This window comes from Hordeum vulgare, chromosome 7H (genome assembly GCF_904849725.1).
Source record: "Hordeum vulgare subsp. vulgare chromosome 7H, MorexV3_pseudomolecules_assembly, whole genome shotgun sequence".
In the NCBI taxonomy this organism is placed as follows: Eukaryota; Viridiplantae; Streptophyta; class Magnoliopsida; order Poales; family Poaceae; genus Hordeum; species Hordeum vulgare.
In genome coordinates, this window is record NC_058524.1 from 79,796,078 (window position 1) to 79,820,248 (window position 24,171).

The 24,171-nt window shown below is 42.3% G+C and overlaps 1 protein-coding gene across 2 annotated transcripts; it reads right to left on the minus strand.

The window, feature by feature from the left end:
* Positions 1–16,269: 16,269 nt before the first annotated feature.
* On the minus strand, positions 16,270–22,234 carry LOC123407741. 2 transcript variants are annotated; one of them, XM_045100942.1, is made up of 18 exons: positions 21,962–22,234; positions 21,686–21,867; positions 21,140–21,244; positions 20,986–21,057; positions 20,745–20,892; positions 20,212–20,294; positions 19,991–20,046; positions 19,231–19,367; positions 19,056–19,146; positions 18,892–18,957; positions 18,570–18,792; positions 18,114–18,215; positions 17,843–17,928; positions 17,602–17,724; positions 17,452–17,521; positions 17,267–17,358; positions 16,859–16,963; positions 16,270–16,652 (listed from the first exon to the last, which is right to left on the minus strand). In XM_045100942.1, the coding sequence occupies exons 1-18, from the start codon at positions 22,126–22,128 to the stop codon at positions 16,530–16,532; spliced, it is 2,031 nt and encodes a 676-aa protein (XP_044956877.1). In that variant the 5' UTR covers positions 22,129–22,234; the 3' UTR covers positions 16,270–16,529. The 2 variants fall into 2 exon arrangements, with proteins under 2 accessions (XP_044956877.1, XP_044956876.1); XM_045100941.1 differs by having other exon boundaries at positions 19,056–19,367.
* Between the last annotated feature and the right edge of the window lie 1,937 nt (positions 22,235–24,171).

The following is a 24,171-nucleotide window of genomic DNA, read 5'->3' on the forward strand; positions in this document are numbered from 1 at the left end:
ATGGAGAAAGCGATGGTGGGCCCAGATTCCGACAAATGGCTGGAAGCCATGAAATCCGAGAGAGGATCCATGTATGAAAACAAAGTGTAGACTTTGAAAAGAACTACTTGATGGTCATAAGACTATTGAGTAAAGATGGATCTTTGAAAGGAAGACAGACAATGATGGTGATAAGTCACTATTAAGAAAAGCTCGACTTGTCGCAAAGATGTTTCCGACAAGATCAAACAGTTGACTATGATGAGACTTTCTCACTCGTAGCGATGCTAAAGGTCTGTTAGAATTATGTTAGTTGTTGATGCATTATTTACGAAATATTGCACGTAGGATGTCAAAACATTGTTTCCTCGACGGTTTCCTTGAGCAAACATTGTATGTGATACAACCAGAAGGTTTTGTCGATCCTAAAGATACTAGCAAGTATGCAAGCTCAAGTGATCCTTCAATGGACTGGTGCAAGCATCTCGGAGTTGGAATATACACTTTGATGAGATGATCAAAGATTTTAGGTTTGTACAAGGTTTATGAGAAACTTGTATTTCCAAAGAAGTGAGTGGGAGCACTATAGAATTTCTGATAAGTGTATGTGGTAGACATATTGTTGATCAGAAGTAATGTAGAATTTCTGTAAAGCATATAAGGTTGTTTGAAAGGAGTTTTCAAAGGAATACCTGGATTGCGCTACTTGAACATTGAGCATCAAAGATCTATGGAGATAGATCAAAAGCGCTTAATGAAAGTTTCAATAAAATGCATGCCTTGACAAGTTTTTGAAGGAGTTCAAAGTAGATCAGCAAAGAAGGAGTTCTTGGTTGCGTTGTAAGGTGTGAATTTGAGTAAGACTCAAAACCCGACCACGGCAGAATAAAGAGAATAGACGAAGGTCGTCTTCTATGCCTTAGCTGTAGACTCTAAAGTATGCCATGCTGAGTACCGCACCTGATGTGTGCCTTGACTCAAAGTCTGTTGAGAGGTACAGAAAGTGATCCATGATTGAATCACTGATCAGCGGTCAAAAGTTATCCTTAGTAACTAAATAGACTAAGGAATTTTTCTCGGTTATGGAGGTGGTTAAAGAGTTCGTCGTAAAGGGTTACGTCGATGCAAGCTTTGACACTAATCCGAATAACTGTGAGTAGTGAAACGGATTCGTATAGTAGAGTAGATATTTGGAGTATTTCCGAATAGCACATAGTAGCAGCATCTATAAGATGACATAAAGATTTGTAAAGAACGCACGGATCTGAAAGTTTCAGAACCGCTGACTAAAACCTCTCTCACGAGCAAGACGTGATCAGACCCCATAACTATATGGGTGTTGGATTCGTTGGAATCACATGGTGATGTGAACTAGATTATTGAATCTAGTGCAAGTGGGAGACTGTTGGAAATATGCCCTAGAGGCAATAATAAATTAGTTATTATTATATTTCTTAGTTCATGATAATCGTTTATTATCCATGCTATAATTGTATTGATAGGAAACACAATACTTGTGTGGATACATAGACAAAACATTGTCCCTAGTAAGCCTCTAGTTGACTAGCTCGTTGATCAAAGATGGTCAAGGTTTCCTGGCCATAGGCAAGTGTTGTCACTTGATAACGGGATCACATCATTAGGAGAATCATGTGATGGACTAGACCCAAACTAATAGACGTAGCATGTTGATCGTGTCATTTTGTTGCTACTGTTTTCTGCGTGTCAAGTATTTGTTCCTATGACCATGAGATCATATAACTCACTAACATCGGAGGAATACTTTGTGTGTATCAAACGTCGCAACGTAACTGAGTGACTATAAAGATGCTCTACAGGTATCTCCGAAGGTGTTCGTTGAGTTAGTATGGATCGAGACTGGGATTTGTCACGTCGTGTGACGGAGAGGTATCTCGGGGCCCACTCGGTAATACAACATCACACACAAGCCTTGCAAGCAATGTGACTTAGTGTAAGTTGCGGGATCTTGTATTACGGAACGAGTAAAGAGACTTGCCGGTAAACGAGATTGAAATAGGTATGCGGATACTGACGATCGAATCTCGGGCAAGTAACATACCGAAGGACAAAAGGAATGGCATACGGGATTATATGAATCCTTGGCACTGAGGTTCAAACGATAAGATCTTCGTAGAATATGTAGGATCCAATATGGGCATCCAGGTCCCACTATTGGATATTGACCGAGGAGTCTCTCGGGTCATGTCTACATAGTTCTCGAACCCGCAGGGTCTGCACACTTAAGGTTCGACGTTGTTTTATGTGTATTTGAGTTATATGGTTGGTTACCGAATGTTGTTCGGAGTCCCGGATGAGATCGCGGACGTCACGAGGGTTTCCGGAATGGTCCGGAAACAAAGATTGATATATAGGATGACCTCATTTGATTACCGGAAGGTTTTCGGAGTTACCGGGAATGTACCGGGAATGACGAATGGGTTTGAGATGTTCACCGGGGGGGCAACCCACCCCGGGGAAGCCCATAGGCCTTGGGGGTGGCGCACCAGCCCTTAGTGGGCTGGTGGGACAGCCCAAAAGAGCCCTATGCGCATTGGAAGAAAAATCAAAGAGAAAAGAAAAAAAAAGGAGGTGGGAAAGGGAAGAAGGACTCCGCCTTCCAAACCAAGTAGAATTCGGTTTGGGAGGGGGAGACCTTCCCCCTTAGGTTCGGCCGACCCCTTGGGAGTCCTTGGACCCCAAGGCAAGGCTCCCCCCTCCTCCTCCTATATATAGTGGGGTTTTAGGGCTGATTTGAGACATTTTTTGCCACGGCAGCCCGACCACATATCTCCATGGTTTTACCTCTAGATCACGTTTCTGCGGGGCTCGGGCGGAGCCCTGCTGAGACGAGATCATCACCAACCTCTGGAGCGCCGTCATGCTGTCGGAGAACTCTTCTACCTCTACGTCTCTCTTGCTGGATCAAGAAGGCCGAGATCATCGTCGAGCTGTACGTGTGCTGAATGCGGAGGTGCCGTCCGTTCGGCACTAGATCGTGGGACTGATCGCGGGACGGTTCGCGGGGCGGATCGAGGGACGTGAGGACGTTCCACTACATCAACCGCGTTCACTAACGCTTCTGCTGTACGGTTTACAAGGGTACGTAGATCACACATCCCCTCTCGTAGATGGACATCACCATGATAGGTCTTCGTGCGCATAGGAAATTTTTTGTTTCCCATGCGACGTTCCCCAACAATATGAGCATCAAGGAATACCCCTAATGGCATATCAGGCAAAGTAGTATCTCTAGCAGTATCAAGCATAGCATCATCAGGCAAAATAGCATCTCTAGCATCATCAGGCAAAGCAGTATCAGGCATAGCATCTCTAGCAGTATCAGGCATAGCATCTCTAGCAGTATCAGGCATAGCATCATAAGCATCATCAAGCACAGGCGACATATCAAGATTTCTAGCAGGAGGTGATGTCGCAAACTTACTCATAACTGAAGGTGAACCAAGTGCACAGCTAGATGGCAGTTCCTTACCTCCCCTCGTAGTTGAGGGCAAGACTTTGGTTTTTGGATCCTTCGGATTCTTCATAGTGATCATGAGATATAAATCCCAAGTGACTCAGAGAATATAGCAATACCTTCCCCGGCAATGGCGCCAGAAAAATGTTGCTTAGCAGTCCCCGGCAATGACACTGATGTTGTTGACGAGTCCCTGACTTGATGCCTTCGCGACAACAAAGCCAGAACTGCTCCGAGTTGCTCAACAATTAGCAATTGTCTTGCAATAGCCCACCAACGCGTGGGTTCGCGACAATTTTCAAGGGTAGAGTATTCGACCCAAATTTGTTGGTACGCCAGTCAGGAGGTGAGAGAATACTCTCGAGTATTAGCAGTTGAATGTGTCAAATTCAACCACACCTGAAAGATTAGTATCTGCAAGCAAAGTATCAGCAGCAAAGTAGTATGATGACAACGGTGTCAGAAACGATCTGTTGACGGCAGACTATTCCTAACTGTCGTATCAATGGCGCCAGAAGTTGCCCGTTGACGAAAATTGTCTTTTCCCGTCAACGCCGAGCGAACCAGAATTGTAGCAGGTAGCAGCAGTGTAACGAGTAACAGCAGTGGCAAGGAACAGCAGTAGTGACAGCGGTAGCAAGTAGCAACAGTAGCAAGTAGCAGCAGAGCAAGCGACAGTAGTAACAGCAGTAGCAAGTAGCAACAATAGTAACAGCAGCAGAGCAAAGCAAGTAACAGTAGCAGCAAGAATAGTAACAGCAGCAGTGCAAAGCAAGTAACAGTAGCAGCAACAATAGTAATAGCAGCAGTGCAAAACAAGTAACAACAGCAGTGGGACAAACTCGTAGAAAATGGGTCGGTGATTCGTTTTGATGATATTCATCATGCAACAGTTATAACACGGAGAGATATGTGGCTAGCTCCCGTTCGTCAATGTGATGTAGGCATGCATTCCGTGTGTAGTCATACGTGCTTAGGGAAAAGAACTTGCATGACATCTATTGTCCATCCCTCCCGTGGCAGCGGGGTCCAAAAGGATACTACAGGATATTAAGGTTCTCCTTTTAATAAAGAACCGGAACAATGCATTAGCACTTGGTGAACACATGAACTCCTCAAACTATGGTCATCATCAGGAGTGGTTCCGGTTATTGTCACTCCGGGGTTGCCGGGTCATAACACATAGTAGGAACTACAACTTGCAAGATCGGATCTAAAACACACATATATTGGTGACAACATAATAATTTCAGATCTGAAATCATGGCACTCGGGCCCTAGTGACAAGGATTAAGCATGGCAAAGTAGTAGCAACATCAATCTCATAACATAGTGGATATTAGGGACCAATCCCCGTCAAAACTAACTCGATTACATGATAGATCTCATCCTACTCATCACCGCCCAGCGAGCCTACGAATAGATTACTCACGAACGATGAAGAGCTTCATGGAATTGGAGAGGGAAGAAGGTTGATGATGACGATGGCGACGATTTCCCCTCTCCGAAGCCCAAAACGGACTCCAGATCTGTCCTCCAGATGAAGAACAGGATGTGGCGGCGCCTCCGTATCGCAAACGCGACGGAATCTTCTCTTCTGATTTTTTCTGGGCGAAAGTGAATTTATAGAGCTGAGTTTGGGGGCGGCAGAGCCACTTGGGCCCCACAAGCTTGGTTGTCGCGACCAGGGGGTGGCCGTGGCAACAGGGCTTGTGGCCCACTGGCCGAGCCCCTCCGGTGGATCTTTGCGCAGGTATTTTTCATATTTTCCAGAAAAATTCTCCGTAAATTTTCAAGACGTTCCGCGAACTTTCATTTCTGCACAAAAACAACACCATGACAATTCTGCTGAAAACAGCGTCAGTCCGGATTAGTTCCATTCAAATCATGCAAATTAGAGTCCAAAACAAGGGCAAAAGAGTTTGGAAAAGTAGATACGACGGAGACGTATCAATGTCCCAAACAAACAAGAGTCGTATACAGATACGATTAGCAAGTGTTGCTTACCAAGTGATCTAGTCTTCTAGCAGTGATGAAAAAGCTCACTAGTTGACATGAGGATCTTGGATCTTGAATCGCTAAGAATCGACAGAGGGATGTTGATTTTAGTGGAGTAATATTCTTATTAAAATGTTTAATTTGAATTACTCTTTATGAATACATGTCTTAGTATTTTGCATATTTCTGTTGTAGATCAATAGCACCCCCTTCTCAACCCAGTTTTTCATTGAAATCAATCCTGTAAAAGGATAAACTGAGTGAAAAAATACAACCTAGTATAGAAATCATTGAATTGTTCTCAGGCATGATAAAAAGGAACATGTTCTAGTGGAAGCCCTTCCAGAGGAACCTGCCGAGAATGCTAATGCCACGGCAAGGAATGTCTACCAGAAACTCGTTGATGAATCAAATGGGATGAGTTCTCTCATGCTGGCTTGTATGGAGCCCGATCTGCAACAACATTTCGAAAACGTTAAGGCTTTCGATATGATCGAGAACCTCAAGAGCATGTTTGAGATGCATGCAAGTACCAAAAGGTTCAACATGTGGCGATCCTTGATGGATTGTAAGCTGAAAGAAGGTGATCCACTAAGCCCGCATGTGATCAAGATGATCAGATACATGCAAGCTTTGGATTGGTTAGGCTTCCCACTTGGGGACGAATTGTCCATGGATACAATTTTGGGTTCTCTTCCAGCCATCTACGGGACGTTCGTCTCAAACTACCATGTGCACGACATGGAAAAGAAGCTCACTGAATTGCATGGAATACAAAAAGTGACAGAGTTGGATATCAAGAAAGGCACGCATCAAGTGTTGATAGTGGAGAACACGACAACGTTCAAGGAGAGCTGGTCCAAGAAAAAGATTAAGGCAAAGGGGAAGGAGGTAACTCGTGCTATCGCTGCTGCGCCCAAGTCTATACTAGACACAAGGATCGTTTGCTTTCACTGCAAGGTAATCGGTCACTAGAATAGGAACTGCAACAAGTGGCTTGCCGAGATAGGAAACAAGACTGGAAGTCTAACTTCTTGTTCAGGTACACTTGTTGTATATGTTATAGAATTTTTCTTGTTCATATTTCTAGTAGCTCTTGGGTATATGATATCAGATCAGTTGTTCACAGATACAACTCGATGCAGGGGCTAAGAAGAACTAGGAATATTGCAAGAGGAGAAGTTGACATACACGTCGGGAATAAATCAAGAGTTGTTGCATTAGACCTCGGCACCATGCACTTAATTTACCTTCATGATTTGTAATGGAACTTGATAATTGTTATTATGTTTCTGCATTAAGTCGAAACATTATTTCGGACTCATGTTTGATGAGGCAAGGTTATGAATTAAGTATTAAGGATAATGGTTCTTCTATTTACTTGAATAAAATGTTTTATGCCTTTGCACCTATTGTGAACGAGTTATTTATATTAGATCCTGAAGGTGAATCGGCTTATAACATAAATTTCAAGAGGCATAACCCTAACGAGATAAATCTGACTTACAACTCGCATTGTTGACTAGGAAATATTAGTCAAAAGTGCATGAAGAAGCTCCATGATGATGGAATTATAACTTCATTTGATTTTGAATCATTTGATACATGCGAGTGCTACCTACTCGGCAAGATGACTAAGACTCCTTTTGCAAAAAGTTGTGAGAGGGCGTCTGAGCTATTGGAACTTATACATAGTGATGTATGTGAACTAATGAGCACAACATCTAGAGGTGGTTTTGAATACTCCCTGACTTTTACCAATTACTTTAGTAGATATGGATATGTCTACTTGATGAGGCACAAGAAACTTTTGATAAGTTCAAGGAGTTTCAGAACAAAGTGGAAAATCAACTCCACAAGACAATCATGCTTCTACGATCTAATTGTGGTGGTGCGTATGATCCAGGAGTTTGATGATCATGTGAAGATCCGTGAATAGTTCTACAACTCACTCCTCCATGTACGCCAAAGAGAAATGGTGTGTTGGAATGGAGGAATCAGACTTTGTTAGATATGCTCAGATTGATGATGAGTCAGTCTGATTTACCCTTGTCATTTTGGGCATACGCTCTAGAAACTGCAACTTTCACACTAAACAGGATACCGTCAAAGTCCGTAGATAAGACAACATATGAGATATGGACTGGAAAGAGTCATAGTTTGTCTTTTCTAAAGATTTGGGGTTGTGAAGCATATGTCAAGCGACTCCAGTCGGACAAGCTCACACCCAAGTCAGTGAAGCGCATATTCATGGGATATCCAAGGGAAACCTTGGGATATTACTTCTACAACCATGAAGAGGGAAAATTATTTGTCGCTCGACATGGAGTCTTCCTTGAGAAAGAGTTTCTCAATCAAAGGCTAGTGGGAGATCATTCCAACTCAAAGAAATTTGAGAACCACACACGGATGTTCCGATAGGAGATTCAATCACACCGGAGTTGGTCAGGGAACCCGTAGTGGAATCGGTGCGAGTTCCATGGAGGTCAAAAGGGTTGCACAATATGCACGACTGTTATGTGTTGTTCTTGGGGAACAACGAGCCGACCACGTATGCGGAAGCGATGGTGAGCCTGGCTCCGAGTTATGGCTTGAGGCCATGAGATCTGAATTAAAGTCCATGGATGACAATCAGGTTTGGAACTTTGTTGATCTGCCAGATGGCGTTCGAGCCATTGAGTGCAAATGGATCCTTAAGAAAACCAATATGGACGGAAATGTTATAGTCCATAAGGTTCGACTTGTTGCTAAAGGTTATCGGCAAATTCAAGGAGTTGACTACGGTGAGACTTATTCACGTGTAACAATGCCTAAATCAATTCGGATCATTCTTGCTATAGCTGCATATTTTGACTATGAGATATGGCAAATGGATGTCAAAACGACTTTCCTTAATGGAAATTTAACTGAGGATGTGTATATGACATAACCCGAGGGTTTTGTTGATCCAAAGAATGCTGACATGGCATGCAATCTTCAGAGATCCATTTATGGATTGAGGCAAGCATCTCGAAATTGGGACATTCATTTTAATGAAGCGGACAAAGAGTTTGGCTTCATTAAGAATGACTATGATCATTGTGTATTCAAGAAGGTTAGTGGGAGCTCAGTTGCATTTATGATCCTATATGTGGATGGCATATTGTTGATTGGAAATGATGTTCAAATGCTTGAATCTGTCAAGGACTCATTGAAAAATAGTTTTTCGATGAAAGACCTCGGAGAAGCAGCTTATATTCTGGGAATCAAGATCTATAGAGATAGATCAATAAGGCTTATTGGATTAAGCCAAAGTACGTGTATAGACAAGGTGTTGAAGTGGTTCAGTATGCAAGATGCCAAGAAAGGTTTCTTGCCCATGTCACATGGCATTAGTCTTAGCAAGACTCAGAGTCTCTCGACTCCCGATGAACAAAGACGCATGGATGGGATTTTGTATTCTTCGGTTGTCAGGTCCATCATGTATGCTATGGTATGTACTCGCCCGATGTTAGCTTTGCTCTAAGCGTAGTGGGAAGATACTAGGATGATCCAGGTGAGAGTTACTGGACATCGATAAAGAATATCCTTAAATACTTGATAAGGACAAAGGATATGTTCCTGGTTTATGGAGGTGAGGATGAGATCGTTGTAAAGAGTTACGCTGATGCTAGTTTTCAAACCGATAGGGATGATAGTCGATCGCAATCTGCGTTTGTGTTCATTCTGAACGGAGGAGCGGTAAGCTGGAGGAGTTCCAAGCAAGATACGGTAGATGACTCTATGACAGAGGTTGAGTACATTGCGTCTTCTGAAGCTGCAAAATAAGTTGGTTGGGTGAAGAATTTTATTTCTGATCTTGGAGTGCTTCAAGACTCGTCCAATCTGTTGGACCTCTATTGTGGTAATAGAGGTGCTATAGAACAAGTCAAGGAACCATGGAACCATCATAAAACCGAACACATACTGAGGCGTTTGAACCTTATTCGTGACATTGTCGAGAGAGGCAATGTAAACATATGCAAGATACACACAGATACAAATGTTGTTGATCCATTAAAGAAGCCTCTCCTGCAGTCGAAGCATGAGGTGCACATGAAGTCCATGGGCATACGATGCCTAGATGATTGACTCTAGTGCAAGTGGGAGACTGTTGGAGATATTCCCTAGATGTGATGATTTCATTTCCTATGTATTCATGAGTATTTTGTATTGTCCTTGAACATCATCAGTGATATGTATCAGTAAGTACGTGACTTATTTGTGAGACTATATATTGTATGATGATTGTTCTAATAGTACCTAGTTGTTAAGGTTATGCAGACACATATCCTTTTCTAGTATACGATTCAGCTGATGACTATTTTTCACAAGTCCTGTGCATAGAGATGCTAAACTCATAGTATGGACTCGAGTATTGAGCTCACCGAGTCGAACAGACCCACTTTGAGACACAATGAGATATTTCATAAGTTAGTCTCAAGTACAATGTATATGCCATGTCCTACACCTGAGGTCGTCACATGTTCTCGCGATGAGGATCGACTCACTTAGGGTCTATCAAACACTACTCCAAAACTGGGTAGTTATAAAGGTAGCTTTCGGGTGAGTCGTGAGTCATGCAGCGAGACATGGTTGACCAAGATGGGATTTTCCCCTTCGTAAGGAGAGATATTCCCTGAGCCCTCTCGAGTGATCAAATTCACAAAGCATGGTCATGCGACAAGGGTTAAGTCTTAACCCGGTTTGGGAATCTGCATCACGGTTTCGAGAAGAGATGTTGAGCTATCACAAGGGTGACAAGTACTCGCCTTGCTCGACAACATGTATCATGAGGGAAAAGGAATGTTGTATTTTTTTTTGAGGGGTAAAAACTGCTTTATTGATCACTATTGCGGACTACAGGGATAATATTAGTATCAAAGGGTTCGAGTAGCCACACATGGCGTCCCTCCCCTAAATGCAGAGCATATCTAGCTAAGTGGTGAGCTTCCATGTTGGATAATCTTCCTTCATGGGTAAACGATATATGTTGAAAGTCACTCCTTCCATCAAAGATTTCCTTGATAATAGGGCCGGATATTCCTTCGGATCCAGAGTTGATTTCTTGAACAGCATTCAGACAATCGGAAGCCAGTACAACCTTTTGCAATAATAGGTCTCTTCCCAAAGATTGGGCTTCACGGCAAGCCAGAGTTTCCAAAATGTGAGGGTCAGTTAACCCATGGAAGACGACGGTTGATGAACCCAGGTAAGCTCCCTGGTCGTCCCTGCAGACTGCACTGATCGCTCCTATGGGGGGCCTTACAAACTACACCGTCGACATTGATCTTAGTCCAACCCGCAGGGGGCTTGATCCATCGCCGAGTATTGGAGTGAACCGGGCTAGGGTTTGATCTTGATGTTGGCTTGTTCAGTTCCAGCTCTGCTATAAATCGGTTGATGAAGGCTAGTGTAGCCCCTGGACTTTGATGCTCTCCTTCATGGATCAGTTTACGTCGGGCAAACCAGATCGCCCATAGTGTTACTGTGATCTTGGTCATCTCGGTCGCAGAAACTGATGATAACATGGTGAATAGCCAAGACTTCGTGTCTGGTTCCGCACTCGCCATCATGTGTTCGACTAGCTCTGGATTGTGTAGTACCCAGATGCAGCGAGCCATAGTGCATGTAAGTAGGGAGTGGATCCAAGAGTCCTCTGCCCCGCATATCGCACATGCCCGGGAGGGTGCCATATGGCGATGGTGTCGAACGTCTGCTGTCGGTAGAGAGCTCTGGGCCAATCTCCACAGGAAGATCTTGATCTTCGAAGGGACCTGGATCCGCCACATCGTATCCCAACATCTCCTCTCTCTGGTGACGTCCGCCGGGCCGCCACTGCCTTCAAGCCAGGCCTCCCGTCGAAGCTTGGTAGTAATGAGCATGCGATAACAAGATTTAACGGAAAACATGCCTTTCTTGTCCTGTGACCATGACCAGAAATCTTCATAGTGCCTGGTGCTTAGAGGAATGTTGAGAATGACGTCAGCATCTATCGGTAAAAAAGTTGAGGTGATCAACTCCCGCCTCCATCTGGCTGATGTATGATTGATGAGCTCGGCAACCATGGTAGGGCGTTGGGCCGTAATACATGCAATAGGTCGCATGGAAGCTTCTTTAGGGAGCCAGTTTTGGTTCCATATCTCCATGGTTGTGCCGTCGGCGATCCGCTTGATCAGTCCTAACTTGAGAATCTCTTTCCCCTCGATGATTGCACGCCATATTTGTGATGGGTTATTTCCAAGCTCAGAATCCAGGAAACAAGTGGAAGGGTAGTATCGTGCCTTTAGGATCCTGCCACTTAAGGATTCCGGAGTCTTGAGCAGGCGCCAAGCTTGTCTAGCAAGTAAGGCAAGATTAAATAGTTCAATATCTTTGAAACCCAATCCACCTTCATATTTAGGCCGTGTCATCACCTCCCACAAGACCCAACTAGTCTTCCTTTCACCGTTCTTACTACCCCACCAGAATTTCCTAATGAGGGAGTTGATGTGGAGGCACAAACCGCGAGGAAGTTTAAAGCACGCCATAGAGAAGACCGGAACTGCTTGCGCAATGGACTTTATAAGAACTTCTTTCCCTCCTGAAGATAAAATCTTTTCCATCCATCCTTTAAATTTATTCCAAACCCTATCTTTCAGATATTTAAAGGCCCCATTTTTGCTGCTACCCACATCTGTGGGCATGCCCAAATATTTGTCATTCAGACTTTCATTATGCACATTGATAATGTTCTTGATACTCTCCTTCACCTCATTTCCACAGCCTTTACTGAAGAAAACGGAGGACTTAGCTTGGTTAATTCTCTGTCCCGAAGCATTGCAGTAGGTTTCCAACAAGGAAGATACCATAGTAGCTCCCTCACTACTCGACTTGAAAAACAGCAGGTTGTCATCAGCAAACAGTAAGTGACTTACCGGCGGAGCCGTTGGTGCCACTTTAATTCCGTGAATAGGTGATGACTCATTGTGGTTTTTGAGGAGGCACGAGAGGCCCTCTGCTGCCAACAAGAAGAAATAGGGTGATAGTGGATCTCCCTGTCGAATCCCTCTCATAGGAGTGAATTGATTCAGTTTCTTCCCGTTAAATAAGACCGAAAATGTAACTGAGCTCACCATTCTCATGATAAGATCAACCCAATCTGGTGCAAAACCCAGTATGGTCATCATAGCGCTCAGGTATGTCCATTCCAAATGGTCATATGCTTTCATCATGTCCAGTTTCAAGGCACATAATCCATTCCTCTTCGACTTGCTTCGTTTCATAAAGTGCAGACATTCATAGGCAGATATTATGTTGTCTGTAATAATTCTTCCTCCAACAAAGGTTGATTGTCCTCCAACAAAAGGAATATTGTATATGACATATTGTCGAGGTTCCTCTAACAAATTTACACACACATGGGAGTGGGCCCATTCTGCTGGGAGCCGCTATCGACTATCGCCTCGGGCCGTGTCCATGTATATGTGAACCTATAGGGTCGCACACTTAAAGGATTGCAGCCCATTCGGATTGGATCCGAATGGAAAATGAGACTAGACTCGCCGTGGGCCTCAAGTGTTGAGCCCACCTCGAAGGTCTATATAAAGGGGAGTGGGCGCACCTTTCAGGATTGATCCTGTTTCTTCCCTCGACAACCACGGCCACCCCCATGCCACCATGTCGTGCGATCGGACATAACACTCTGCTGCCTGACGCTGCCCCCATATGTGTGGATACCTTGGAGGCATCGCATTTGTGGTGCTTGGACGAACCGTTCGAGGGATCCGTGAGGAGCTCTTCGTGGGAGATCACTACACATGGGAAATCGGCTATAGGAGGAGTAGACAACTCGACTAATCAACTACACTCATCACCAACTCTACTTCCGTTGTGATGATTGTGCGTCTAGTGGTAAACCCGATCTTGTGATTTATTTCGAGTAACATGTTCTTGGGTGCATAGCAGAGATTTTCATTTGGCGCTAGCGTAGCGTACTGCGTGTTCCAACACTCAGGTGGACCTAGAGAAACTTCAATAATTTAACATCCCCACAGGTCTAACCCAAAGACCAAAAAAAAGAAATAGTACAACTAGGCACAAACTACGAATGGACCTACAGACTAAGCTTAGCTTAGATGGTCAAATTCCTTGTGGTGGAACCAACCCACCAAGGTTCAAATCCTAGACCTGGCATTGATGCTCCCATTACTCAAAATTTATATTAGACCTTTCAGTGATGTTCGTTCAGTGAGATACAATTTTCCTGTTGGCAATGATACGCCCATGGTGACTTTATCAATCTCAAGATGTGCCAAGGGTCTGCCCCTCCAAAGGGCCACCCTTTAGTACGCAGAGTCAGCGGTTGAAAAGTTGAGGCCACCAGTCAACTACCAGAGCCAGAAGGCGACGAGGGGTGTCATAGCTCCACCCCCACAATGTTGTTGATGATGAGCTAGGCGAAGCAATCACACGTCCTCCAGATGCTAGCTCTAGAATCCACATGAGATTCTTCCATGAGCTATGCTAGGTTCACCTCCAGCGGTTGCCTTTCACCATGGAAAATGGTCTTAGCCAGCGAATGGCAGTCACCGTATGAAGCTCACAAGCTGGTGAGAAGCTCTAATAGGATGACACCAAAAGCCCTTAAAGCAAACCCTAACCTAAACCTTGTCCTAGTCCTACTATCTACAACTTGGAGTCGACCACCTCTGCCATCTCTACTCCGATCAATGAGGCTACTCGAGGAGAAGCGGGATGAAGCCAAGGTGCCGACATCAACTCTAAACGGGGCAGGAGCAAGAGGAAGTAAAAGAAGACTAAACAGTCCATGCGAGCTCATGAGTCCTCTCATACCTATCTTGTCTACATATCTCTCTCCCGCTAAGCTTCCTTTGTTTGTTTTCGCTTTTCTTATGCCAAGGTAGCCAAATAGCATAGCCAGATGGTGTGGCCTCATCCTTTCTTTTGGGTAGGAGGCATGTTTCTCGAAACTTTGTCCTTAAATCTCTGCTTACTTACTACGAGCCTATTTGATTCGTGTGGTTCTAACACATGAATAGGAAAAAGCATGGGATTCGAAATTTCATGCTCACTAGATGATACTCCATGCATTGCTGCAGGAACTCTTAACAAATAATTTGATGTGTCAAGAACATGACGAAGTTTATGAAACATAGTATGAGTTGATGATAAGTAATTTTGTTTGAAATAAATATTGTTTAGAGTAAGCATCTAAAGAAATTTTGATGAAAAGTCAAAAATGAGTGTGATTTCTGTTCTGTTAATTTATTACCTTGGCAATATATCAGCGAGGCGATATGAGACGAAAACAATGTTGCGTAGTGATTGTAGAGACATCTCAACCCTTGGCTAAATCTGAAGTAACATTAGCAATACATTAGTGAATTTATAAAAAACATAGCTCACATAGGGAAATAAAAGTGAGCTCACTAATCATTTGATTTTCTATATAAAAAACAAGGTCACATAAATCATCAGTCCCAATGTTGAGTAAATCATGCTTCTCAATGGACTAACCATGTGCAGTGTATTGCAGCCATTCACCACAATATACCCAGGTAACTCTAATTATTCTTATTTTCTTGTCTGGTGCGCAACCATGCATGCTTCCCTATACGGTGAAGCTTAGTTTCATCATAAAAAGCTTGACTAACTACCTAGGTGTATGTAGTGGAACCAAATTGTTATCAAAAGGTTGCGTAGCAACAATAGATTATTAATAAAGAAAAAACTCAATGAGCTACCTCTTTGTATGCAATGGAATCCAATTGGGATTAAAATGTAGCTTGGAACACCGGAGGTTCGAGGAAACAAAGTCAACTAGGCAATTTTATGCCATGTAGGGAGCAAACGAGACATGTGCGGGAGCACGAAGGAATGAAAATGAGAAAATACGGTTGTTTGAGCTTTTACAGTTAGACGATCACGTTAGGAACACATGAAATCTAACCAAATGGTTGGACGGGAACACTGCTAGACATCTGGAGTGGATCGAATGACGTCAAAACATATACACATAATAAAAGGTTTCTAGAATGACGTGGGATCTAATCCATACCCAAAAGTATCTCCCCAGTAACTTTCCACCACCCCCTTTCGGCTGGCCCGTAAGAAAGCTCCATGGGATGTCTGTGCAGGTTCACAATATACTATGTTCTATTTATTTTTCTTCTGATTTGGATGTATATAAACGCATTTTAGTGTGACCATTCATTCACTTCAGTCCGTATTTGTCCATATTAAAATATCAAAACATCTTATCTTTATGAATGGAGGGAGTACAATGTAACACCATTTTAATTCAAATAACTCCTCTGTTACCAAATATAAGGTGTATTGATTTTTTTTATAAAGTCAAACTTGCCTACGTTTGACACTTTCATAGAGAAAAATATCAATATATATCATAGTATCATTAGATTCATCACAAAAATATATTTTCACTTTTTTGGTAATTTGGTTTTATAAATTTTAGTATTTTTTCTATAAACTTGGTCAAACATAAGGATTTTAACTTGAAAAATTAATACACCTTATATTTCAAAATGGAAGGAGTAGCATTCAACATTGTGTGACATTATAGCCCTACAACTTTTATAGCGCTGCAACTTTAAAATACAAACGTCCACTCTCAATCCTACAACTTCAAAATAGTTTAGAACAAACCTCTAACCTATAGAACAAATCACTTTTGACCCTCGATTGGTTTTAATGTGTTTTCATCTTCGTTGGTGAGTTACTTTGCCAAACCCAGAATCTAAATAGGACAGTGATAATAAATCATAATGCCGCCACTCTCGTCACTACTGAAATTTGGTCCAGAGGTGTATCATGCCGAAAGAAAAAGTTCACTAGTTGATGCTTAAGCAGTATACTTGTCACATCACTTTAAAACGATTACAAGGAAATGATACAATCCAGGAAGTTCACTCCCTTAGTCCCTTTATTCTGCTTCATGGAGGTTGAGATCATGTGGGCGTGTTGGCACGAAAACACCCTCATCAACTGAGAGACGCTCAATTGTCCTTCGAAACAATCATGGGGCTTTATCAAAATTGTCGATCCTGATCGGAGCAATGTTATCTGCCACCTTGAAGTGTCCCACCAATCTTGCAAAGAACATCATCTGCTGCTCCAAGGTAAACCTGATGTTCTCGGCCTGCTCCAAGAAAACGTGTATCAGCTATGAGCTTTTCATCTGTGATATTTGAGTTCATTTCTACTGGGTTTCCAGTCCGCAAGTAGCCATCATTCATATATTCAACAAAAGAAAACCGAAGTTGGTCAAGTAAATCACTGTTTACTGTTCAGGGTGCAATGTGGTGACTTGTATGACGAGATAGGAAAATGATAATAATTGTTAACCTTGCGGAAACCATGTTGTTCCCCTTCATACTCAACCAAAGCAACAGGCAGACCTTTGTCCTTTATAGCCTTGTATATTGTTGTTGCCTGATCTGGTGATACAACCTGAAGATCATAAGTGTAAGCTGGCAAAGATATCTTTAAAAAAAAAGCCTAACAGTTCAAAGGATAAGAATGTAAACAACTAACACACTGCAGTGTTTCCTAGCAGAGTTCCGTTCTATCCTCACTGTCTGGACTAATAGTTGCATTTGATTCATTAAAGATAGTTGATATGGCAATAAGGACGTTCTCTTATCAAATTCTACAACCATACATATCAAACTACTATTAACTGCCTAGACAACTAGTGTGTCATCACTTAATCTGCAATGATGACAGCAAACACTTCAAAATTCAAAGTTTTACCGGGTCATCCAATCCTTGAAACAAAATGACCGGACATGTAAATCTCTCAACGAAGTTTATTGGCGACCTCTCAAAGTAAGCCTGCTTATTCCCTGGAATATTGAAGGTACATGGGTGTTACTTAGTAAATTGTAAACAGATTCGAACATCCATATCCCAGTAAAGACGAGTACAAAGTTCCTTACCCACAAGGTTGTCAATATAGTACGCCTCAAACTTGTGCATGCCTGCCCTTAATGAAGCCAAGTCAGCAATCTGGTCAACAAATGTATAAATTGTTAGCTAGTATTAGGCTGTAGCAAAAAGGAGAGGAAAAATTGTGATTTGAAACTTGCCCCGTATAAAGAAGAACCGGCCTTGAAAATCTGTCTAAAAGCAAGGCAAGCTAAAGTTGTAAATCCACCAGCAGATTCTCCTGTTACACAGAGTCGTTGCGCGTCTACTCTTCCAGTTGCCACCTTACCATCAGTAAAAAGGCATATTCATTAATCTCACCTTATTATATGCACTGAACATGATGATCACAGAAGCTACATGAAATTATTAAAAGGATCAGTCAATCTGAATAAGCCATACCAGAAATGTAGCACAGCTGCAGCAATCATTTACATCCACAACACCCCATTGCCCCAAAAGCCTCTCTCGATAATCTCTCCCATAGCCTTCAAGAAAAACAAAGACAGTGCTCATTAACACTTCCATGTTCTTCAGTAAGAGATTAAGGCTTTTGTACATAAGAGAATGCAAATCATTAAATAATCCATGCATCAGATGTGCAAGTACATAGAACGCAGGATGTTTTCTTACTCAATCAGATAGATAGCCGAGAAAGTTAAGACACAAATACCTGCGCTTCCCCCATAGTTAACATCAACGAATGCCCATCCTCGGCTAGTCCAGTATTGCACACTAAGATCAAGAGTCCCACGTGCTTCATCTGTAGGTCCACCTAAATAATTGCAGTAATACCAAGAGAAGTAGTCAGTTTCCTGTCGTGATACTTTGCCAACCAATTGGTGCATCATTTCACCGGCCTTAGCAATTTGATAAGTTGGTGAGTACAATTAGGACTACTGTATGCTCTTTTTATCATCGTACGGGCACAAACAGTGTAAACACAAAGCTGGCAGATAAGCAACAAATGTCAAAGACATTGACACCAAAAAAGAATACATAATCAATGAAATCAGGGGAGAATATTTTACGGAAGAAAGCATGTGCTATGCCTTGTCTTCTGAGAGAGGGCATGTACAAAGCTTTTTGGTACCTTCAAGAAAAAGATAGATAAGATTTGATTGATTACCATGGGTTCTGACCAATAATGGAGGCTTCTCATCTGATGAACCTTCGAAAGTATGGTTGTATGGAGGATAGAAATAAGCGTAAGCATGCTGGCCAGGGATTACGGTTGGGAACTCCATAAATTCAGGCAAACTGAAGTAGGGTGTATATTTCGTTATGTCCTCTGAGGAGGACCAAACTATAGAAAAGTCAGTTGCCATTGTTCTCTTTTCATCTAGTGTCACCTGGTGAAAAAACATAGGATCAAGTTAGGTTGCACACTGGAGGATCTCAGATTAGATATTTAGCAAGAACAACCAATTCATGAAGGTAGTCTAATGAACCTTTGCTATTGATACTGGAAGACCAGCAGATGCACCCTCAACATAGAAAGATCCATCTGCACAAACCTAACAAATCAACATGATGTGATTTATAGCATCATCATGTGAAAAATTAAGGAAATATCAGTTAGCTCTTAAGGTAAGTCATCAGAATTTGCACTTACTATGTTAGTTACAGCAGAGAAGGGAAGGTCAAATTTTGAAAATGACCCTGAATCATGGTCCAGCAACCCAACATATGACTTCCCATTCTGCCTGGATAAGAGAAAAACAGGCTTATCTTTATGAATCACATACAACCATAAAACAAATACGGACAATACTGAAAACTGCGACAACCTGTAGCAGCAAACTATTTTCTGACTCTGGTCGTCATTTCCGAGGAAAGCATAGGAGCTGACACCAAAAACCCACATTGGCTTCGAGAATTCAGCATCAAGTGAGTATACTTGCATGGCTAAATTGCTCTGCTCATCCTGTCATACATGAATCGGCACAATAGCAAGACAAAACCAATTAAATAATTCCCCAAACAAATGTTAATATGTGTGAAGAATCTAATTCTTAGTTAACGCACACCTAATTAGAGTGATTTGATAGTAGGTCCTCAACGTGGTAATACCAACCTAGCTAATGGTCTTGCCAAAATAAAAACTCAATAACAAAGTGGTTTGTCACAATTGTTCCTGTGAATAGATACCGATGAAAGTAAAATGCTGCAGTTATTTGTTAAAAACAGGAAACTGAATTGTTAAAAGATAGGTGCAAGTAATAAATACAGAAAGATGGCAATGGTAATAACAGGGGCAAACACACATTCAGGGAGTGGGGGCCTAGGACCCCACTCAAAATTTGAAGTTCCAGTAGAATTTCGAAATTTGAGAAAAAAATGCCAAAACTATTTAAATTGGTATAATGTGTGCCCCCACTCCTATAGTTTGCCCCCACTCAGAATAGTTTCTAGGTCCACCCCTGGGTAATAAGGACATACATCAATTACCGGCTACTCCATGCTGTAACTAAATAGTTTAACAACTTGGGAATAAAGTTATTTCAATGGACAACATGCTAGAGATAAACAAGTTAGAAAAAATCATACCCATTTATAAATGTTCCAAAATCCACTCTGTCGGTCAGTTATGAAGAACAGCTCACCTAAAGAAAAAGTAGTTTAATTAAATGAGATTTTGAAACATAACGTGTCTTATTTTGGTGAAGTAGCTACTGAACAAGTTAACATACCGAAAATCAACTATTCATGTGGAGAAAAATATGGAATAAGTTTGAACACGAAGTTAGAGTATGCCAAGATACAAACACCTTTTGAAGACCACTTGGGTTCAGTAGGAGATTCTACTATCGCTGGGTCCCCACCAGCAATGCAAATACGTTTTTCCACCTCTCTGCACAAATAACCATTGTAATAAAAATGACAACCTTAGAAGAAGATTAAGAAGCATTCATGCATAACTGAATCAACATACAACTGAATCATTTATCTTTTGCTTCTCAGAATAAAGGATTAAAAAAATCTGATCAAATTGATCATCTGGTGCTACAATAACCCACAAAATAAGGTTTAGATAAAACCTAATAAGACAAGCGTTTCCCGTGAACTGGCTATATGTTTAGAGTGATCTAAAATGTGCAGTCACGCCGTGGTTATTCAAAAATACACTGATAAATAAATGTTCCAACAGCATGCTTCAGTATATTGCAAAAAAAAGGATGTAAGCACATCCTTCCGTGGAATAGCAGCTGGTAAAGTACACGTCCTTTTTTCACCCAAAAAAGTGCAATAGACAAGCATGCAAATAATTTGAAACAAACAAATCATGCAAATAAGAGATTACCCTTTGCTGGAAAAATATCCAACCCATAATTGTGCTTTATCCCATGACATGTTTGGGTTACTCCATTCAATCCATGCCATGCGTTTTTCAGTTGGATCAATGCGTGGAAAGGCATAGAAGTCATTCCCACTGAGCAGCACAATTGGTTCTAAGGTAAACATTGAGAACATTATTTGTATAATCCTCAAGGATCTTAAGCCCAAATTAATGCAACATGTGTATAGTCATCGGTTCTTCTTACCGTTAACATCTTCAACACTTGTGCTCACAGCAGCAACTGTTGTGATGGGATTTGAGCTACTCTTGCGGTGATCTGTGGTCAAACTGGATTCATTTTTCTTCTTAAAAGAATGTAGAAAGCACCATCGACATGCTATATATGGAGTACTAATCACCTTCCATTACAGTGACATAACGACTGAAGTGAGGATCAAAGACACCGTCCGCATAGCGGACAACCGATCCACCATAATCCGGTGTCAGAGGTAGCGGCGAGTTATCTGAAACCAACAAAAAGGAGCCATTTCGAAACACCATTACAGGATAGCCTTATTTCTTTTCTTTTTGAAACTGACCAATCACTATATAGGCCAAAAAGATGCAGAACCGCTTTTTTGCAAGCCAAATTGAAGTTACAGTTGAATAAATTATAATACAACTATTTTAGGCCAGGTTTCTGGTGATGTTGCTTTCTAATCCCTATGATCCAAATTAAATGTCGCAGCTTTAGTACTGCTGTAGTACAACTTTAGTAGAAGATAAATAGTTTGAAACTGATATGAAGGAACACTTGTCTGAAGAAATGCAGAAGTCAAGTAATTCTACTGCAAAACAGAATGTGCGGAGTGCCAAATGTGCTATGCAGAAGCAATATGCACCTACCCATGAATATACCCGTACCACTGCAAAAGCAAGCAATCAACAGCGAGATGCAGGCGCACCTCCAATGGTTTGCTTGTACAGGCGCTGGTCGCTGTAATTGGAGAACACGACGACATCCCCTTGCACGGCGAACGCGCCGCCGCCGTACTCCTGCGCCAGCGACCGCACGGCGAACTCCTGCGGCGTCACATCCGAACCTCTGCCGCCTGCGCCGGCCCCTTCCTTCACGAGAACCGCGCGTCTGGGGAAGAGAAGAGGGAAGTCAAAGCATCAGCGTCACGCGCTGTGAACGATGGGGGCAGCGAGAGGGAGTGAGCGGGTTGTATTTCGCGTACCCTCCTTCCTCGGGGCGCGTCTCGACCCAGAGGAGCCGGCCGTCACCGGCGACGGCGAGCCCCTCGATGGCCTTCCCGGCGGCGGAGACAGCGGCGGCGCTGATCGGCGACTCCCAGGACCCATACGGCGCGGTCGCCTTCTCGACGCTCGTGGCGTGCGGGCGCATCGCGGCCGGGCGTGAGCTGGATTCGGCGAGCGGCGGAGTACTGCAAGTGCTAGCTAGTACTCACTACTCAGCGTGCAAGCCAACGTGAAAGCGTGCAAACCGTTGGGATGCTCCAATCCTATCCCGTGCGCTACCAGTCCATCTCGCGAGACCCTACCCAGGAAACGACACGTGTTTAGCACTCATCTCAAAGCAACTTCTTCCTCAGCTTCATGTCTCCGCCAAATTCCCATCGGTCAGCGGCGGCCAACTAAGAGCATGGTTAATAGTATAGCCAACTGTTGGCTATAAGCAGTCTTATAGTCCATCTTATAGCTAGCTTATACAATAGTTAGCTATAAAAGAGTACTATTATTATCATATATGGCTCACCTTTCATTCTAACAAAGCACCTAGGAGCACGTGCTAGAGCTAGCTTTTCACGAAGAGCCCGCTTCCCTTCTCTTTCATCTTCTCTCTCGTCCAACTCAACAAAAATATAGTATTTTAATTCTTACAGGCTGCTGATTATACCTTATTGTACTTGCTCTAAAGGCAAGCCTTCTCGGCCGACTACTGTCTAGCTTGTCGAAAATGCTAAGGCTGGTCATAGTAGGAAGTAGTACGTATCATATAGTAGTATCATACATATAATACCATAGTAGTATCATACATATAATACTATGGTATGATACTATCTTTATAGTGCATAGTATCATAAACTAGTATCATAGATGGTTTTATTTATTGACATGCAAGACACATAGTAGCATAGCATTTAACATGTTACGGTATCTATCTATGTTACTTTAACCCTCTTTTTTTAATTATCTGCCACATCAGCATGTATACTAGTTCCAAGATTATGATACTACTTAAGTTACTCCCACTATGGCCAGCCTTGGCCTGTGGCCAGGGCAAGAACGGTTTTTTCGAGGCGATCCACACAGCGGGTCCCTTTCCCTAATCGTCGCTCTATGAAGGGGGTGTTAGTTTCTTCCACGACAACAAGTTGAATCGAGGACTCGGCGGATGATTGTTGGCCGCGTGGAATTCTTGTTCAACGACAAGACAACTAATAGTACTTCCTCCGTCACGGTTTAGAAGACGTGCATGCAAATTCTCTAGGACCTAGGTGGTTATTGATTGGCTGTGAAATGAGTTAAAAAATAGCATTCACACTACACATGCATATAGAAGTAGTACAACACTACTAATTAGCTGCTAGGAGTAAATGCAACGTGCCTTAATCTTTGTCTATTTTGGAAAACGCACGCAAGTTTAACTGTGTCTTCTAAATCGTGACGGAGGGAGTAGACTAGCAACCAGTAGGCTCCTCTGGTGGTTTTGCAAGAGAACAAAGAACATGAATGCTATAATCGAGAGATTGGTTCTGCTCCATTCATGGCTTTGACTTTTGTAGCGCCGTTAGATGAAGCTAGGTCCTAATTTATATTAAGACGAGAGAAGACGCAGGTACTGTGAACTCCATGAGTTAGGTCCTGTTTGAAACCATTCAGATTGTATAATTCAGTTTTTATAATCTATTATGTCTCCAAACAGGACATGTTATGGTGTAGATTATAAAAGCTAGATGGCAGATTATTAAAAACTCATAATCTACTTTAGCCCATCTAAAATCAGATTATTGATTGGTAACGACCCATTACCCTTGTAAAGTTGAAAATAATTACATTTCTGCCACCGCCATCCTCCTCTTTTTTAAACAAAAACAAAGGACATACAAGTCATTATGCAATGTAAAACCTGGATTACAGTTTATATAATCTAGCCTCCAAACATGCTCACCTAGATTATTTTTATAAACCAAATTATATAATCTATCTTCATAATCCAGATTATCATAATCTATTATGGTTCCAAAGAGGGCCTTAAACAGGTTGCTCGATTGGGGGATGTCTTTGGAGAAAAAGATGCTTTATGATTGACTAGTTGTTGGGGGCGCGCCCAGGGCGCGCCGTCTGAGGGGCATATGGGCGGTGCCAGGTAGATGAACGGCCTTTTTCACTTCCATTTTTTAATCTGATAGCAACACATGTACAT